The sequence below is a fragment of the Vombatus ursinus genome, unplaced genomic scaffold (genome assembly GCF_900497805.2).
Source record: "Vombatus ursinus unplaced genomic scaffold, bare-nosed wombat genome assembly UNPS02009132.1, whole genome shotgun sequence".
Classification (NCBI taxonomy): Eukaryota; Metazoa; Chordata; class Mammalia; order Diprotodontia; family Vombatidae; genus Vombatus; species Vombatus ursinus.
This window is the reverse complement of record NW_020948910.1, coordinates 97,044-117,976: the sequence shown is the minus strand read 5'-3', so window position 1 is coordinate 117,976 and position 20,933 is coordinate 97,044. Positions and strand designations below refer to the sequence as shown.

At 33.3% G+C, this 20,933-nt stretch overlaps 1 protein-coding gene across 2 annotated transcripts in view; it reads left to right on the top strand.

The window, feature by feature from the left end:
* STXBP5 (syntaxin binding protein 5) overlaps nucleotides 1–20,933 on the top strand; it is a 204,918-nt gene that overhangs the window by 148,861 nt on the left and 35,124 nt on the right. The window contains exons 19-21 of one of the 2 annotated variants that reach the window (XM_027850655.1): nucleotides 5,831–5,896; nucleotides 11,130–11,189; nucleotides 11,290–11,337. In XM_027850655.1, coding sequence (XP_027706456.1) covers nucleotides 5,831–5,896; nucleotides 11,130–11,189; nucleotides 11,290–11,337 — 174 coding nt within the window. The remainder of the gene's footprint in view (nucleotides 1–5,830; nucleotides 5,897–11,129; nucleotides 11,190–11,289; nucleotides 11,338–20,933) is intronic. The other variant, XM_027850654.1, reaches the window with a different exon arrangement.

Genomic DNA, 20,933 nt, shown 5'->3' with positions numbered 1-20,933 from the left:
TTATTTTCTTCAGTTAGTTTTTTGACCTCCTTTTCCATTTGGCCAATTCTACTTTTCCAAAGGGGTTTCTTCAGTAAAATTTTGTACATCTCTTTCCATTTTTTGTGCTTCCTTTATCAAGCTGTTGACTCTTTTTTCATGATTCTTTTAAATAATTCTTATTTCTTTTCACAATTTTTCTTCTATCTTTCTTATTTGATTTACAAAGTCGTTTTTAGGCTCTTCGAGGAGTTCTTTTTGGGCCTGAGACCAGTTCTCATTTTTTCTTTGAGGCTTTGAATATAGGCATCTTAACATTGTTGTTCTCTTCATAGTTTGTGTTTTGGTCTTTCCTGTCGCCGTAATAACTTTCTATGGTCAAGTTCTTTTTTTTTTTTTTTTTTTTGGTTTTGTTTTGTTGCTCATTTTTTATACAGCCTATTTTGTTACTTTTAAAGTTAAGCTTTGCTCCTGAGGTAGAAGGGTCACTTACCCAAGCTTGTTGTGTCAGAGATTACAGGCCCTGGCTGCTAGCCTAGTGTTGCATCAGGGTTGCAGGCTTCCTGGCTACTCACCTGGTGCTTTGCTGGGGTCTGTGGCGGTGGCTGCAGGTAGCCTGGCCGTTTTCCTGGGGCTGTGGGGGACCCTGGCCATTCATCTCGTGCTGTGCTGGGGCCTGCAGGAGGGGGCCTGGTATTGTACCAGGGCCGCGGTGGAGGTGGGGGGAATGGAGAGGGATATGGCCACTTGTCCAGTGCTGTGCTTGTACCTGCAGGGGGTACTATAAAGGGGGGCTGGTTGCTCACCTGCTGTTGCATCAGGGCCATGGGGTCTCAATCACTGACCTGTGCTGGGGCTCAGGGCCTCCTGCTGGCGTGCTGAGGCAGGGCCTGCTGCTGACTTGCCAAGACACTGGCTATCCTGGACTACATTCCCCCCCCCCTTTTACCTGAGTGAGGCAGACCTTTCCTGATGACGTTCCAAGTTTTTCACCCCATCTTTTTGTTGATTCTGCCTTTCCAGAATTGGTCTTAAGTTGTTGGAGGTGAATTTGGGAGAATTCAGGTGATTTTCTGCTTACTCCACCATCTTGGCTCCTGGAAGTCTCCCCTCTTAACCCTACACAATTTTTAGAAAAAACAAAAACAAAAACAAATCCCTTTTGGTAGTCTTCAGAATTCATACCAGTCAGGTTGTTCTTGAAATTTATTCTTTTGTAGCCTGCTTCTGTGTTTTGTATTCATTGTCAGTTTCTTCCTATTTAGCCTGAATATTTGTCTTTGAAAATCAGAGCTGAATGATGAATCTGTATGCAGTCATAATTCTCTCTTTTGACAATTCTCTTTTTCATTGCTAATATTTATATCTAAGTTATCATAATTTTATTCTTAAGGGGCTACTATCCTTTCTGAATTCTTTAATATCTTGGGCTGTGGAATCCTTACCTTTCCTTTCTCTGAAGTTTTTGGAAATTTTATTTTTCAATGTCTCTTGTAAGTTTGGTTTATACCCTGCATATCAATTGATCACCATGTATTAAAAACCTACTATGTGCAAGGTATTAGGGGTACTAGGGATACAAGCATGGTAAATGAAACAATCCATACCTTGAAGGAATTTACATTTTCATGGGGGAAGATAAGAACATATATGTGCAGAATAAATGTAAAGAGACCTCATATAAATTAATATAAGGTAGTTTGAGAGAGAGGGTACTAGCATTTGAAGGGCTCAGGAAAGGCTTCCCAAGAGAATGTGATGCTACATTTGTATCCTGAAGGAAGAGAAGGATTCTAGGAAGAGGAGGTGAGGAGGTAGTTCATTTGAGGCATGGTAAATGACCAATGCATGTCCCTAGAGGTAGGGGTGTTCTGTACAAAGAATAGAGAAAAGGCCAGTTTGACTGGATTGCACAGAGAGGGAGGGAATAATATGGAATAATGTTGAAAAAATAGGTTGGGACAAGTTTGTAAAGGGCTTTAAAAGCTAAACTGAGGAGCTTATGTTCGATTCCATAGGCAACTAGAAGCCATATGCATTTGAGGAGAAGTTGTAGTCAGAGTTGTGTTTATGGAAAATTAAATTGGTAGCATTATAAGGGATGAACTAAAATGGAAGAAACTTGAGGCAGTTAAACCATTTAGAAAAATGTTAACGATAACCTAAGTGAGAGATAAAGTGCACCTGAACTTAAGGTGGTAGCTATGTGATTAGAGAAATGGAATCAGGTGCAAGAGATACTTTGGAGGTGGAAGTGTCAAGTTTGGCAACTGATTAGATAAGTAGGATGAGAGTAAGGGGTTGATTATGACATGAAGGTTGCAAACCTGGAAGCCTGGAAGAACAGAAATGAGGTGGTTTGGAAAAAGAAAGAGTTTAGGGAAAAGCAGTTAAGCAATGTTGATGTCAAACTAAAACTCAGGAGAGACTAGGGGTAGATATATAGATCTGGAAGCTAGTGGCATAGAGATGATAATTAAACCCATGAGAATTGCAAGTGTTACATAGAGAGAAAAAAGTAAGAGGTCTAAGTCAGATTCTTGGAGAACACCCACAATTAGAGGACTTTATCCGGATGATGAACCAGCAAAGTATATTGAGAAGATGAGGTTAAACAGGTAGGAGGAGAACTAGAGAAGAGTATCATGAAATCTCAGAGAAGAGAAAATATTCAAGAAGAGGTTCAAATGCAGAAGATATGTCTAAAAGGATGAGGCATGAAAAAAAGGTGATTATATCTAGCAATTAAGAGATCATTGGTCAACAGTTGCACGAGAAAGAGGAAAAATGTCTAGGGGTTGGGAGGCGAGATGTTACCTCTCTGTGTCTGGAGTAGCCTCAATGATAATTGATACTTCTAAGAGAAAAAAAATAGACAAGAGTTAAGAAGATAGTAACAGAAATTTGTTAGCAGGAATGTAAACATGGCATCTTAAAAGCGTTAATTTCATGGAGAACACAAATGCTAAAGAATGAATAGATAAGTATATAGGTAGTGAATCAAGAGGAAAAGTTTAAAATAGATGTAAAGGGAAGAGAATCAATTTAGAGAACAGGATGAAGATACCATTCTTAGAAAAAAAGCAAACAAATGAAGTTGGTGGGGTGAAAGGAGCAGTGATGTAGCCACTTAAATGAGAAGGGAGGGAAAAGAGAATAATTAGCTAACTAAATTTCTTAAAAAAGGAAAAATGAAATCATTAAGTTAAGAAAAATCCCCAAAAAAAGGTTTTGACAGATGTTGTGGTGTGGCAGTGGGGTTGGGAGAGGCAAAAGCTCGTGGAAATAGGGTTACGTCGAAATAGACTTATCAGAACTACTCATAGGGCCAAAAGTTCTGACATAATAGAGGAAAAGTGACCAAAAAGAAAATCTCCCCTCCCCCCCCAAAAAAATCCTAGAGACACAAATGGCATCAATAATAAATATAACTCATAACTTTAAATATAGATTAAATAATAGCAGCCCCATATTAAATAATACATTAAGACAATGGAGAATGACAGATTGAATAATAAAACAAAACTCAATAAACTGATGTTTATAGGAAAAGTTAAGACATATACGAAAAAAGTGAGGGTCTAGAAATAATTTACTATTCATGAGCTGAATAAAGAAATAGACATCAGAGTCATGCTATTAGACAAAGCAAAAATAAAAATTCACAAAAATAAGCAGAGATAAACAAATTATACTATGCCTAAAGGGACCACAGAAAACAAACTAATACCAATTTTAAACTTATATATTCTAAATGGCGTACCATCTAAATTTGGAAAGGAAAAATTCTTTGACTTACAAGAAGATAGAAATAGTAACAATAAGAATAGAAGATTTTAACATCTTTCCAAGTTAGACAGATCTAATAAAGATGGAGGTGGGGGGAATCTTTGGGTTAGGTTGTTGTCCTTTGTTCTCGAAGAGGACCCAAATGACATCACTCTGTTAGAGTCAAGTTATATTGTGTCCTATTGTGGCTGATCAGAGCAATGTGAACTCAGAATGCTGTATCACAGGTCGGGCACAAATGTGAACATTTGGAGTGGATTCTCTAAATTTGCGCATCTTGTGTTTCTTTTGAGCTCCTTCATTTCTGCTTTGCTTATAGAGCATAGCACCTTCTTTGATGAGGGCACACCATACTGGGCAGTTCTGTGCCAGTGTCTCCCATGTCACACAATCAATTCTGAAATTCAAACCAAAGAGAAAATATAGAATTGAACAAATTACTATATAAGTTAGGACTGAAAGACTCATGGAGCCTTCTGGATGGGACTGCTAAATAAATATACATATTACCAACATGTGGCACTTTTTACAAAAATTGACCATGTATTATTGTCAAGATTTCTGATATTCAACTAAAGGAGTCTTCAGAGGAATAATTAAGTCCCCAAAACACGCATTAACAAAATGGAAAAGAAGATGAATGAACTAAGTGTGCACTTTAAAATTTAGAAAAAAACAACAAATAATCAACTCCAAAATAAACATAAAATAGGAAATCTTTATAGTTAAGTGAAAAATACTTACATTGGAAACCAAAAAGAACAATCTTGGTGTTATAAAAACAGAAGATATCACTAAAAATCTATTAAAATTAAATACCCAGAAAAATAGAGTTGTAGTGTTATCACTTCTAAGGCTTGTCATTTCATCAGCAGCCCACTTTTAACCTTACTTTGAAGAACTGCAGGTTCATAGAATGAATCTTATCTTTAAAAGTGTTTTTTGAAAGCTACTTTGGTTATAAAATGAAAGACTTTTTGATTAATATGTGTGCAATTCAAGTACCCAGGAAGAAGTGTTTTCAACTTTTTTACTATTATTTTTGTAGTGGACTAACAAAATTACAGTGTTTTAAAATTTAATCATTTTGACCCAAATGAAATTTTTTACACTAACATTTAAAGTAAACATTTTTAGGGCAGCTAGGTGGCGCAGTGGATAAAGCTCTGGCCTTGGAGTCAGGAGGACCTGAGTTCAAATTGGGCTCAAACACTTGACACTTACTAGCTGTGTGACCCTGGGCAAGTCATTTAACCCTGATTGCCTCACCAAAAAAAAAAAAAAAAGAGTAAACATTTCTGAAATATATTTCAAAGAAACTATTTTCAGATTATAATTGAAATACTTTAGTCTTCAAAAGAGCAAATTCATTGCAAATAATTTATTTTCCATTCTGAGAAAGCTAATAATGGCATAGATGTTATACTCTCTTTAAAAGGTATGAAGTCTTTCTGATGAATTTAAACAATCATCAAATTAGTAGATTAGATATGTGCTGACAAGTGTTCCTAGTCCCCCCCCCCAAAGAAAAACATTAATGGATGCTATCTTATTATGTGGTGGTTCATATATCACAGTCAAACTTTAAAAAAAAAATTATCATTAATATAGCTGTCCATACTTGTGATTTCATCTATGTAGAAAGCTCCCTAGTGAGAAATTTGTCTCTCAATCAATTTAAATTTTCAACTATCCTGCAATTTATTGTCTTTGAGAGTTGTCATTGGTACTCAGACATTAGTACTTACCCAGAGTCAAACACCTAATGGGACAGTGGTAGAACTTGAACCCAGTTTGCCTTAACTCAGAAGCCAGCTTTCTGTCCCCTATGTCACACTGCTTCTAATTGTAGTTTTACCCAAATATGATACCCTGTTATTTTTTATATATTCAGAAGAGTTCATAAATAAACCATTAATGCAAAAACTAACATCAGCATAGTCACAATCTACTAATTTGCCTATCAAGTAAAAATAGGGAAAAGCTAAGAACTAAATTGTTTTAGAAAACAATATAACTTATATATGTGCATATAATATTTGTATTTATTTGTATTTTTCAGCTGGTCTCTGTGATATTAATGAAGGGACTGTAGTACCAGAAGATCGTTGCAAGTCACCTACTTCTGGTAATTGTGGTTTTTCTCATCTTTGACAATTATGGTTGTATAGAAGCAAGTAATTATTGTGGCTTATCAATTCTATACCAATTTAAAGAAACAAGTCTACAGGAGCATTGTGTATATGATGTGTGGGTGGGTATGCTATTTGATTTAGCCTTTCCTTAAGGTGATTCTTAACTTGGTTTGTGAAATGTGTGGATGTGTACACATACGCATATACATATATATATATAATATATATATATATATATATCATATATATATATATATATCTCCATACACATATGTATGTGTGTACTTACATATACATACATGGGTACACATTTGTGACTTTTTCAATGTAACTGGAGTATTTTATGATCCTGTGTAGTTTTATTTTATGCATTTCAAAACATTCTGAGAAGGGGTCCGTGACATAAAATGGTTTAGAATTCCTGCCTAAAGACATTTCATTTTGATTAAATTGAAAAGGGATATAATTTCCTTTACTGTAAAATAAATCCACACCACTTAATTGGTAAAAAGTCATAAAATAACATGCTCAACTTTAGAATATTTTATTTCCTTTAAAATGTTCATTGTCTTGCTCTTCAATCTAAGGTTTTAATGAGCTCTGTTATTTTTAATAATATAGGCATTCCTGGTATTTTTTGGTGGTATGGAAAGGAGAGTAAAAGTAATTTATGTTCCTATAGTCTGTAAATAAATGTTTTTCCTTTTCATTGAAAAAATCATTAGCACTTAAATTACCTTTCATGTTAGGTTTAAAAGGGTGTTTTTTTAATTATGAAAGTTTATAAGATAAAAGGGCAAATCTATTATGTTACTAGTGTAGAATGATTTCTCACCTCTGTCTGATCCATGATTCTATGTGCCTTCTTTCTTTGTTGAGATTTTTCAGGAACGTTGTGCATGATATCTGGAGACCTCCATCCACAGTCCCCTGTTTTAGGTTAAGAAGATATAAAGTTAATAAATTAGTGATTCAGGATAAGGAGAAAAATATATATGTATGTATATACATATATATGTGTGTATGTGTATGTACATATATAAATAATCACAGTTAATAACTGTATTTTATTAAAGGGTCTTGGCTGTGAGTAGTCTTCAGTTTTCTAATATTTTAATATTCCGCTTTACTGTGTTTATTTTATAGTCAAGAACTTAGTTATAGAATCTTTTAGGCTTTGAGAATAATGGGAATAGTATATTCAAAAACTAAATTTGAACTTATTTGCAATGAAATGTAATTTCCAGAATATAAAACAAGTAACCATAGTCCATGTTTCTTAGAAACATTAAAATTATTAAAAATGTGTGTTTATGCACATACACATTTGTGTTTATACACATACACATTTGTGTTTATACACATATGCTGCCTGTTGAATATCACAAAATTCTGAATGTTATAATTTATTCCAAGAATAAAAACAAAAAAATTTATTCCCTCTTCCCTAAATATTGAGTGAATACTTTGGAGCAAGGAAGTGTTAAGGCCATAGAACAAATTATATTTCATAGATTAAATTCAGTGCCTTACTTAAGAAAATTAAGTAACCATTGGAAATATTTGAAAAATAATTCTCATTTGGCCCTGATGATATAACATTGTAGATAAAGGGCTGTCCTCAAAGTTAAAAAGGCCTTCATCCTGTCTTTGATATATGCAATGTGACCTAAGCACATCACTTAACTACCCCATCCCCCTACTAAACACTCAAAGACCCTAAGTTATAATTTAGTTGCTGATCTATATCGGGGATGGAAATTTGCTCACTGGAAGTTCCTCACAGTGATGAAATAACAAATCTAGATTGGCTGAAACTCCCACACATCCACAAAAGGTCCTGGCAACCCACAAAACTTAATGTCAAAATTCATCTTAATAAGCCACCATTGTTTCATCAAGAACTTAAAGATTTGACCCAAAGTGTGGGTAGCCTAACTAAAATAACTGGAAATGATATAAGCTCATGGTAATATTTATTAAAAATAACATCACGTGACTGTTTCTGATATAGCTTAACCACCATGATAAATGTAGGCATTAAAATGTTTTTAGTCATAATGTCAAAAGCATAGTCACTGAGTTTTCTTAATTCAAGAAATTGCTATTAAATTCCTGTTACCACTAAAATTGAAAATGTAATATTCTCCCTGTACCCATTCAAAAGTTTATAGAAGCCTGTCCATATTTTATTGCATTTAACAAAATTTGGTTCATATGAAAAAGTTCATGTCAATGTTTTTAGTGCAGTAATGATTCATAATACCTCTGGATATGTCTTTTCTCTGGCTGAATCCTAAAAATAAAGTAGGTAGGAAAAGTTAAGACTGTGATTCCACTGGTGTAGAGAACTCCGGGGTGAGGAAACTGCCTCTGCTGTGCAACTTTTAGTCTTTAAGAGTTGCCTACAGAACAGAGTGATGAAGGTAGTTTGTGTCATCGATGGGACTTGAACCCAGATGTTCCTGGCTTTCTGAGTGACTCTCCATATACTATGCCATCTTTTTCTGCCTTTGAATAAGAAATGTTACAAAATAAATCATTTCTAGATTGTTTAGAAGCAACTACCTTCTATGTTACTCATAGCTACTGTGAGAATTCAGCTATCTTTACCACAAGTTCATTGTTCTTTCTACTGGGCCATAAACCATTCCAGTTTGGAAAGAATAATGTAAACTATTAAATCAATGCAAATTACATTCAAGTAATGAAAAGAATGAAGTAGAAGAGAGAGCTACTGGAAATTATAAACTTAAATTTGAGAAGTTAGAATTATCTATAATTAAATCGAGATTTACGTGTCTTTGTAATATAACATGTAAGGGACAAAAGTGAAATTTAACTCTTTTAAACTTACTTTAAATTCAAATTTTTAAAAATCTTAATTATTCCAGTAATTAATATCATTTTCTTCTACTGTCATACAGAAAAATCCAAATATGCTGTGTGTTTTGATACTGTATGCTTTAATTTCTGAAAAATTAAATACTCCCCACCTTTATATCTACTTCATTCACCACCAGGAATATGTAATTATTTCTGGGAACATTGATCATATTTGTATTTCTCTAGAACTTTAGTAAGTTCTTACGTATAGAATGAAATGTGAAAAATTCATTTTTTTTATTTTTAATTTGAACATTTTGAAATCCATGCATTGAAGATATTTCCCATTTTTATTAAACAATAATAATTCAACTAATATTTGAGATATAATTACCATATTAGAACATATTAACAATTTTTTATCTCAAATCACTTAGGACCATGACTCAATATGGACATTTTCAGGGGGAAAAAAATCCAACTTTAGGTTCATGCATCTACATATATGTGTATATGTGTGTATATACTCAAATATAGCAGTAATCATTCTCTCTCCTTAAAAGAATATATTGTGGAATTTTGTTTTTGTCATTGATAACATTTTAAAACCTCCCCAATGTGAAATGCAAATCTTCCAGGATGTTGATTTTTGTCCTTGTTTTTTTAAAAATGAGATTTTGAAGTGTGTTTTTTATATAATAATCTCATGACCACTGTGATCTAAAATTAAAGTGCTATTTTAAAGGAGAGGGGGCTGATATTTTCCCACCATAAAGATGATTATATTTAATAATACATACTTGGTAAGATAATTTATAAAGAAGAAAAATAGCAGAAAAGTTAGGGAACATGTGCCACCCAGACAATATTTTTATATGAACTATAATTATAAGTAATCATAATTTCAGTAATTCAATAATAATATTCATTAATTCATTGCCTTGAATTAATAAACTTAATTCTACAAATTTAGTTGCAAATACTTTTACTTGAATGAAAAAGAAGTGAAATATTTTCTTGTGTTTATAGTTATAATGTACATTTGTTTGTTACATGTGAGTGTGCAGTAGAGATACCTTTGAATTCTGGCGAGTGGAATCTGGCTTGGGGTGATGCTCATAGTAACAGTATTTTTTATATAAAACAGAAACCTTGATGAAGGTGGGGGAAAGAAAATCAAAAATAGGAAAGTGACAAATGGAAGATTAGAAAAACAAAAATGCCTAGACAATTTTATCTAATGATTATTGGCAGTAATAGGCTTTAAGAGCATCACTTCTTGTAGCATAACATCAGGCATTTACTGTTAGGAAATTAATCCCGAAAAATTTGAAGATAACTATAAGTTGGAAATATAGTTTATATCAAATAATTATTTTTACTTTATTGAGTTTTCTATATTTCATCCCATTTTAAAAAAATATTTTCTTAAGAGGAGAAAGGAATATCAATTATATTTTAATACATAACGCTAACTAGAGATTTCTGTACTATATGGCACCACCATTCTTATTTGTCAACCAGTCTTACAACCTCTGAACCACTCCAACTATTCATTCTCCCTCAGTCCCCATATCCAATCAGTTACCAAGTCTTATTGATCCTGCCTCTTAAACAGCTCTTGAATCTATCCTTTTCTGTCAGATCATAGACCTACCAAACTAGTACAGGACTTTATCTCTAAATGCTTGTTGAGTGATTGAGTGACCAATTGAGATTACTGAGGTAACTAAGCTACCTAAGACTAACTGAAGTCCTTCTTCTCTCTATCATCCATGAATTTGCTAAATTGGTATTCTTAAGGCACAAGGCTTTACATCTCCTGCTTCTTTGTTTTTGCACAGGCTTTCTTACATACCTGTATATTCTCTTTTCCACCTCTACTTCTTGGAATCTTTAACTTCAAGGTTCAGCACAAGTTTCATATCCTGAAGCCTTTCCCAACCCTTCCCCATTCCACTTGTTTTTGTCTCCCCCCCCACCCCTGCTGCAACTACTAATTATTTTTAATATATAATTTAATTTAATTATCTGTATACATGTTTTCTCCTCCCAGTAGACTATAAGCTCTTTCAGAGCAGGGACTATGATTTTTTTTTCCCTGCATCCCCAATGACTAGCACAGTGCCTTGTACATTAAAAGCCTATTAAATACTTGGATTGAATTGAATCTTGGCTCAAGATTTAGTTCTGATTGCTGTTACTGTACTTTAATTCTATGAACTATTGCAGTTGTAACTAAATAAAAGTCCTCCTTTCTGTAAATAATACAATTACATTTTAGAGATTATTTTCATTGTTTTTTTTCTTCTTTTATTATAATTCTGCCTTCCACAAAGCTTCAGTATTTGTAAATGATGACCGTTCTTCATGTTCATTTCATTGTCTTCATTTATGTAGGTTCTACGTCTCCAAACAATTCTGATGATGAACAAAAAGTGACTAATTTTATAGAAAAGGGTATAGTATGTTATTTAAAGCATTTCATTTATTTTATTTATACTTCATTTGATTTTCTTTGAATAGATTTTGACATTTTATTTCAAAATGTTATTTCCAGTGAAGACCAAAAGCAGAAAATTTTCCAAGATGGTAGCCAATGATATCGGTAGGAAATAGAAAATTCTCTTTTTTTTTTCCTAATCCAGTGCCTTGCTGTACACAATGCTAACCCAACTCTAAAAAATTATCATGGCATTTCATTGCATTCTCTGCGTATTAATTTATTATTCTTTGTGATAATAATCTTATAAGCTGCTTCTTCTAAACTCATTGGGCCTATAATTATAAAAAAAAATCAATTACATGTGGAATGCAGCCTTTTCTTTAATTCAGTGTGAATTTGTTTTGGGTAATATTTAAAAATATAGCAGGGTTCAGTTTATTTAGTAAGCAGCATGTTTTTAACACTTTTTTTGAGCTGTTCTTATTTCCATTTATTTCCTTTCAGTTATTTCTCCTACATTTTTTAAAATTTTAAAATTTTTTTTAAGAGCAGTAATTTTCAGCATTTTGTCTCTAGATCCTTTTGATTCAAAGAAAATTTTATAGAAGTTCCTTAGTGAAAATGGATAATAGAAGTTAATATTTTATCCACCTAAATTTTCTTTTGTATTTTTAAACAAAATTATTCCATGAACCTTAAAATGTAAAACATAAGGGTGTTATACTCAATTCATAATCTCATGGTGAAAATATTTTCAGATATGATTTAGGGGCATGTAGATATTTGTCACAATTTTCTTTTTATAGTTCATAGTTTTGAAAATCACAGTTCTGGAGAATAAATAAATGTTATCTCTTTTTCTCTTTACCATTTGTGTTATTCACTATTTTGTTTTTTTTTCCCCAAGAATTTCTGGACTAATTTCTGAACAACAAAATATCTCAGGTTTTTATCAAGTATAAGCCTTTAAAATGCCTAGATAGAATTTTCACATGTCCTTTGAAATTTGATTCATGTTGCCTGCAGTTATAAATTGAACCCTGTTATGGTCTTGTGGATAAATACTACTGGGATGCAAAAGGGGAAAAGTATGTGGTTTCTTCTGGGAAAGGAGCTTTTCTTTAATAATATCGCAAAAAAAAAGCATTTTAATCTCTTTGACATTGGTGGTTTGTTAATGAATCAATAATAATTATTAAACTATTAAAATTGCATACACGAAATCTAAGTACAACTTTTTTTCTTAGTTTTATTTTGCAGCATATATAGTGATCTTCCTGAATAATAATCATTTGCTGAAACTCACCCAAGATTTTCATATATAGGTTAGGAAATACACTTTTGGGAATTAGATTATTTTGGCAAAGTAACTTTTAATGAAAGATAATATATAAATATGCTATTTCAATATGGATGTTATTTAAGAGAATGTTATGAGACAAAAATGGTTTCAGACTTTTTATCCAGCAAATAAGTTCTTGTCAGTTTGAAAGCTTGTTAATTTAGAGATCAAGTACAAAGTTCACAAAATATTCAATAAGCAGTTTGCCATGGAACACAACACTTGATTTTGCCAAAGAATGATGTCTACTTTGCAGTATCTGAGGATGAAATATAGTCCCTCAAATCATCAGAAATATCAAATGAATGAATGTTCTCAGTTTTCCTAAAACAATTTCTCGCAGGACAGGATTTTTTTTTTTCAATGCTGCTGTTAATGCTTTTATTTTAAAGCCAAGGCAAAACATGTTATGGCTTCTTGTCTGGATCCCAACTGTTTCCTAAGATAGACTTCCCTTCTGCCACGTCCTATACTCTGGAGTTCCAAATCCTTGATTTGATAAAGCTTTTCCTAACTGTTCATTGAATGTAGACCCATCTCATTATTGTCCTTGCCCTATTTTACCACTGTGTCACTTTTATTGGTTTGATGTCATCTGTACCACCAGGATTAGCAAAGAATCTTCAAATGGCCTTTCGCACCGTAGCTTCCAAGAATGTCATCGCTTCTCTTTGGTAGATAGTAGCAAAGTAGTAGCAAAGCAAAAATCCCGTGTGAATGGCCAGGAAGAGATTTCTTGGGGATTTACTTTGAATTTTCATTTTCCCAAAAGTCTTTTTTTCCATCTGGGAAAAAGGCAGTTTTAAGAAGCATTTTTATTGGTCATAGGATCGTAGTATAGAATAAGATTTAAAAGGAACTTCAGTAACCATCTAGTCCAAACTTCTCTGACTTGAAGGCCTTAAATGAATGTTAGTTAAATATGTGAATGATGCAAACTGGGAGAGAGAGGAGATGACAGAATCAAGATTTGAAAGTGTATCACTATGTCAAAACCAACAAGATGACATTTAACAGGAGTGGAGTTTTACACTTATTTTCAAGAAATGTCACAAAGTAAGAGGAAACCTAGCTTGGTACCAACTACGTATGATGCATGTGCAAGAATTCTGGTTATTTGCAAAGGTAACAAATTTGTTACAGCTGCTAAACCTAATGTCATCTTAAGCTGTGTTGATAGAACAATAATGTCTATATCACAGGAAGACAGCACCATTAAAACCTTATTGCTCAGTCAATATCTAGAATATTCTGTTCTTTCTGGATACAACAGTTTAAGAGAGACTTTAACAACCTACATTTCATCTAGAAAGAAGGCCATCAGAATGGTTAGGGACTTAGAATCTTTGTCATTTGAGAAACGGCTGAGGGAACTGTGTGTATTTAGTATTGGTGAAAGGAAGGCTGAGGGAAGATGGGAGAGTTGTCTTCAAATATTTGAATAGCTATTAATGAGGAAGATGGAACCAACATTCTCTGTCTTAATGCAGAGGGTATTCTTAAAGGACAGTGGTAGAGTAGATTAATCTGGAAGTTGAAAACCTAAATCTTAGTCCTTACTCTACTATTTACTCCTCATTTGAACCTGAGTGAGTCTCTTGACTATTCTGAGCCTTTTCATTTTTCTATTAAGGGGGAAAAACACTCTGAAAACTAGAAGGCAACATATAAGGTATTATCATTATCTTAATATTTTCAAATGTCTAGAATTAATGGATAGAAGTTACAGGATTTCTACCTAGGCAATAATAGCTAGAACTGTCCTACAGATTGAATGGGTAGGTTGCCTCCATACATAGAGGTACAGTAGAGAGTTTGCTGGGCCTACAGTTAGGAAGACCTGAATTCAAATCTGGCTTGAGACTCTTAGTAACTCTGTGACCCTGAGCAAGTCACTTAATTTTTATTTTTCTCAGTTTTCATCAAATGTTAAATGGGAATATTATCACCTAACTCCCAAGGTTGCTGTATGTATGTTTTCCGCTGTCTGGCTCATAGTAAGTGTTTAATAAATCCTTCCTCTCTTCTCCTCTCCTCATCCCTTCCCTCCCACTTTATCTGGCTTCCTACCTTCCTTTCCTTCCTGCCTTTCTTCTTTTCTCATCTTCCTTTTTTTCTTTACCTTTCTCCCTCAGTTTCCTCTACTTCCTTCACACCTTCCTACCTTCCTTCATTCTTTCCTTGTACCTTCTTCCATTCCTGCCTTCCTTCCTGTCTTCTTTCCTCCCTTCCTGCCTTTTCACATTTCCTTTCCCTCGCTCTCATCCTCCTTCATTCTCTCTTCCCCTGGAAAACAGAGACTGAATGACCATTTGTGTGGGATGCTTTGAAAAAAAGATTCTTATCCTGAGTGAGAATTGATAGTAGATGATTTTAGGTCTAAAATTCTATAATTTCATCATACTATATCTTATAAGAGAGGTTGGAAAAATTGTTTGGTTTATTGCTTTCCTCTTTAGGATGACTATTGAGAAAAATTTGTATTTTTTAAAGTATAGAAGATTGATCATTGCACAGTCCTGACTCATGCATTTGATAGTTACACATTTTTTTATGAAGCAAAACATTTTAGCATGTTCATCTTAGTATATTATTTGTCATTTTAGTATATCCTACATCTATTTTGATTCATGTATTAAATACACAAGAAGTCTTGGGCATCTAAACCAATCCTTTCATTTTACAAGAGAAGAAAAGTGGACAACATGCATAAAATCAGTTAAAAAAATGGCATCCAGGTCTCCTGAACTCAGTCTAGTCCAGTGATTTTTCCACTGCCATGCATATGCTTTATATTTTATATACAGTACCTCTTTTTTTTCTTACTTATAGTCTCTTTTATGCTTTGCTTCCCCTCAATCCCCTACCCTCAATTTTTTTTCCAAATTTGCAGGTTTAAAAATGGAATCCATAGTGATCCATTTGGGATTCTTTATTATTTGAATAAAAAGGTATGTACTAGCTGCATCTAATAGAGTAGTGAATTTTTTACATCATTTTTCCCCTTGCTATAAATATAAAATGAACTAATTTCCACATGTTTTGTCTTTTATTAAAGGTATCTGTTGCCACAGAATTGGCTGTTGGAGATATGTTAATAATGAGATTGTACAAATCTGCCTTAAACAACAGTAACTAACTGAATCCATATATATATATGTATATATATGTATGACAGGAATATTTTTGTGCAAGGTAACATTAATATTCTCTTCTATTAACTAGTCTTAATTTAGATATGGGTGGGTAGGAATTAAATTTCTCATATTTTTCTTTATCATACAAGGCAATGTGTATCCTAATGAGGATTCTTTTTCTTTTTCAGGATAATGCAAATCTGAAGATTATTGACATACTGAATATCTTAAAATTTAATTTTTTTTATTATTCATGTATTTTCATTTTTAAAAATAAAATATATTCAGCAAATTTAGTGTTCTGGAGTGTCTTTCTACCTATACCAACACAGCCTAATGCTTTGGTGAATTGTCTTCTCATCTGTTTGGGTATTTCACCCATCTGCGTAAATCACAACCTCTCCATGCCGTCTCATCCTGTTCAGTTCTTTTCCGTGTCTTTTTGTCAGTCCCCTATAAAGTTTCTACTTAGCATACGAGAGAATTTCTTCTGATTATTTTACTATTTAGAGGATAGTAGTGAAGTACTGGTGCTATCTGTTATCCTTCTCTCTCAGTACATTACTAATCTACTTTCTTTTTGAGTCATACATGCTATTCGTTACATCTTTTCTCACCATTTCACTCATAAGTCATTGTTGGTAAGATGCTGCAGTGTACTTACACCTCCCGTTCATGTTTTTAATGTCCTTTGGGTTAACTGCAATTTTGCTTCTTCTTAGATTGTGGTCTTCTATGACTTAGTCATATAGCATCAAAAGGAAAATATTGGCATTAAAGATGAGATTTTACATTAGCAAACATTCAGGAGCATTCAAAGTGTTATACAGTTTCCCAAATGAAATACACCCTGATCATTTCTTAGTCAAGTCTAGGCCTACCTCATTGTCCATGTTCAATACCTACCCAATATATTATATATACTAATGGACTAACCTAGTGGGCTACCCCTCCAAGTGCACATTGTAATCCAGGAAATACACATTTTTCATCTACTTTGTTTTTCCAGTGTGAATTGGTCAGACCAATCTCTTTCACATGACCATGGATTTCATTGAGGAAGCTTTGTGTGGTGTTCTGAGCTCAATGCAGTTATCACAGTGTCATCTACAAATAGTGTTTGGAGAGCCTCGCCATTAATAGGGCATCCCTCTTCTCTTTGAATTCTGTGGACAGCTTCCATGACACTGGTTAACACCTTAGGTGAGCATATATCTCCCTCTTTAATTCCTTATGTAATATTGATACTTGGTGGATCATTGAACAAAGTTATTTCTATGGTTGCATCTATTATGGAATCTTGTATTATCTTAACACACATGTGGGACTCAGTTTATTTGAAGAGTGCCTTAATATTGTATTTTGTTCTACTGAGTCTCCTAGACCTAAAATACCTGAATACCACTGACCTTTTATCCTTGGGTTTTTCCACCTTATTGTCTTGCATTTTATCTGGATACTATTCATCTAAGCTACAGCTTGTTCTTTTGTTCAGTAAAAAAATGAACAAATAAAAATTAACTCAAGCAAACATTAGTTTTAAAATCCTTCGTATTTTTCTTGTACTAAAAAGAATATGTATGAGATTTGAATTTTTCTCTGTCAGTGTGGGTTTTGGAGAGGGCACTGCACTAGGAGTCCAGAGACCAACATTTCAATCTCTGTGTGCGACTTAATAGCCATGACACTGGGCCAGTCTTTTAACCTCTGAGTCTCAATTTCCTTATCTGAAATGTGATGGGGTTGAGATAGATATCTAAGGTCCTGTCAAGCTGTGAAATTCTATGATTCTAAATCAAATGCTTTTTTAAAAATTCAAGTTATGGTAGATATAGCACCATCTTACATTATCTGCACCTCTCAGTAGTATGCTTGTTATGGTATTGTCTGCTATAGAAAGTAAAATCCGAAATCTTTCTTGTTCCTTTATGTTTTCATCAGTAACCTCCTTTGCATATATAAATGCCATGTGAGAAATAGAAACTTGACACATGATATGATAGTTGCTTATATCTTCTTGATCACCTCTTTTTGGTAAATATTAAAGGCATGATCTATTAAAGGCATGCGTTCTTTCAGAATCTTCCCCTCTTTGAGGTATCTTGGTAATCACTGAATTCCTTTAAAATTATATAACTTCAGAATGAATTTGTCTATATAATTTCAATCATGTATAATCACTTCACAACTTCGTATTTTTCAAATGCTAGGTCCTTACATCATATATCCAGTACTGATGTCATAGTCTTTGTTTATTACTGATGAGAATGTATCACTGCAAACATGCAGGCGTGTCTCTTTCATGATGTCATGGCATTTTAGAGCTGAGAAGGACCTTAGAGAACATTTAGTCCTATTTCCTTAATTTTATGTCAGTTTGTTATCCTTCCACTTTCATTTATTCAAGGTCCCAGAATGATTTGGATTACCTGGTTTTCCATAATGATCATTCTGTAGGGCTTGTTTTTCTTTTAAGTCATTTCCCCCTACTTTCTAAGGCAATACTAGCAGAAAAAAAAAAACAGTCATATACCTTGTATTGTTTTGTATATAAGCTTGTACACTTAACTGATTATCATGTTTTGGTACCTTTGAAGATCAAAGTATTAACTGCCCAAGGTGATTTTCTGAGCTTTTTCTGCCTTTTCATTGTAGTGATTGGTTTGCATCATTTATATTTCTTCAAGAAATTATGTCAAACAGCTACTTTACTTCTTGTGTACTTCAAGAGCCAGCAGATCATTCAAACAGGAAAGGGTTGGAGTTGCTAGAATCTAATTGTTGTCTTCCACTTTCTTCTGATTTAATTTTGATTTTTTTTTCTTTTTTGAAAAGTATTTATTTTAGTTTGTAACATTCACTTTTATAAGATTTTGAATTCTAAATTTTTCCCCTCCCTTCCCTTCCCTCTCCCCGAAGATGGCATGCAATCTGATATAGGCTATACTTGTACAATCATATTAAACATTTCCACATTAGTCATGTGAAAGAAGAATCAAAACAAAACAGGAAAACCGCAAGAAAGAGGAAAAAAATAGACAAAAATAGTACCCTTCAATCTGTATTCAGATTCCATAGTTCTTTCTCTGGATATAGATAGCATTTTCTATCACGAGCCTTTTGGAATTGTCTTAGATCCTTGCATTGCTGTGAAGAGCTAAGTCTATCAAAGTCAGTCATCACACAGTGTGGCTGTTACTGTATACAATGTTCTCTTGGTTCTATTCATTTCACTCAGCATCAGTTCATGTAAGTCTTTACAGGTTTTTCTGAAATCTTCCTGCTCATCATTTCTTTTTTTTATTAATTAATTTATTTTTAGTTTTCAACAATCACTTCCATAAGCTTTTGAGTTTTAAATTTTCTTCCCCTTCCCCCCGCCTCACTCCCCAAGATAACGCGCAATTTGATATATGCTCTACATATACATTCCCATTAAACACATTTTCACATCAGTCATGTTGTAAAGAAGAATTTAATTTTGATTTTTGAAGCCCAAATCAAAGTAACATTTCTAAAAATCAGAAAGATATAAATCAAAGATCACTACACTCTAGGCAAGAAAAAGTCTGATTTTAGTTCCAGTCCTGAGACTTAAGTTGTTTGCCTTTGGGCAGATTGATTGACCTTTCTTGGCATGGATTCCTTCATTTGTAAAATGAGAATTATGGTAATGGCTCTCTGGGTATTAGATTTGCTTCTTATGGTGACTGTAAGGAAAAGTTTAATTCAGTGTGCAAGTATTTTGTAAACTCTTAAGTATGTAAACATGAGGCAATATTGTAATACTGGTGCTCTGTCTTAGATATCCTTTGCCCCCTCTAAGATCTTTCAACCTCTTTTCCATGGTATTCCATTACACTACTAAAGCCAAGTTCTCTGTAAGCTCTTATTTCCATTAAATGATTTTCCTCCTATTGTAAAACAGTACTGCTCAAAATTTTTCAAAGAGAAGAAATTTCCTACTACCAGTAGGAACAGTAAAGCATTAAACTAATGGATTAAAGGAAAGAACAAAGGGAGTAAATGGTTCTGTAATGACATAGAATAGAATATAGTGTTGTTTATTTTATGAATACTTCCTTAGGCAACAGGAAAAATCAGAAAAAGAAAACATGAGTATTTAGATTTTATATTAATGATTTTATGATATAGATAATCTTAGAAATGTGAGCTTGCAAATGATTATGACAGTGAAAATAGTCTATTAAATATGTAATTACACCTAATTGACTTAATGGATTTGTTTGTGTAATATGTATTTTTATAAAGTGAGAACAGTATAAACTAAGTGTGATTTTAATAAAATAAAGTATTATACCATAGGAGATTTCTGGAACCCTTTTGCAGCATTGGGAAGGGAAATCAAGTGGACATTATTTATGTTAGACTAGATGGCCTGCAAGCAACTAGGTGGTAGAGTGGATAGAGGGCTGGGCCTGGGATCAGGAATCCCTGATTCCAATTCAGTTCAAATTCATCCCCATGCACTAATTAGCTGTGTGACCCTGGGCACGTCACTTCAGTTCTGCCCCACTTTTGCCCCAGTTTCCTAATCTGTAAAATGGGGATTATACTACTACCAACCTCCGAAGGTAGTTGTGAGAATCAAATAATTATAAAGCACTTAGCGCAGTGTCTGAAATTGCTTAAGTATTCTGGAGAATTTGCTGAATCTTTAATTCTTCAGATTGTGCGTGTGTATGTGTGTGTATGTCTGTATATATATCTGTTTTTATACATATATATATGCATGTATACTCATACATATTCTTCATTCACATGCACACATTGAGAAGTGTGCATGTATGTTGAGAGATGTATGTATACGTACATATGATATATATTCATTTTTGTATACCATGTTGAATAGATGTTTGTGTAAGTAAATTTCTAAGTAACATTTCAGTAAGAAGTCAGTAATATAGGGTTAGATATTTATTAAATTATCTTTGATTTTAGTAACTTTCATTTTGTAACTTTTGATAAAAATTGTTAGATCTAGGAAATCCACCCAGACCTTTTTCTTGGCTGTGTTTTCATTTTTCAGTAAGAGTGTTGCTAATACAAATGAAATGTTGACATCATTAGTTAGATTCATGGGCTTTACTTTCAAAACTCATCAGTCATATTAAGATGCTTTTTTCTCAGTAAGGCTTCAAATGGGAACATTAAGAACTTTTAAATTCTGCAATAAATCTCCAAGATGTTCTAGATAGGTGAAAAAATCAGTAAACTTTTACGTTCTAGAAATCATCAGTGACATCAAGAAATTAAAT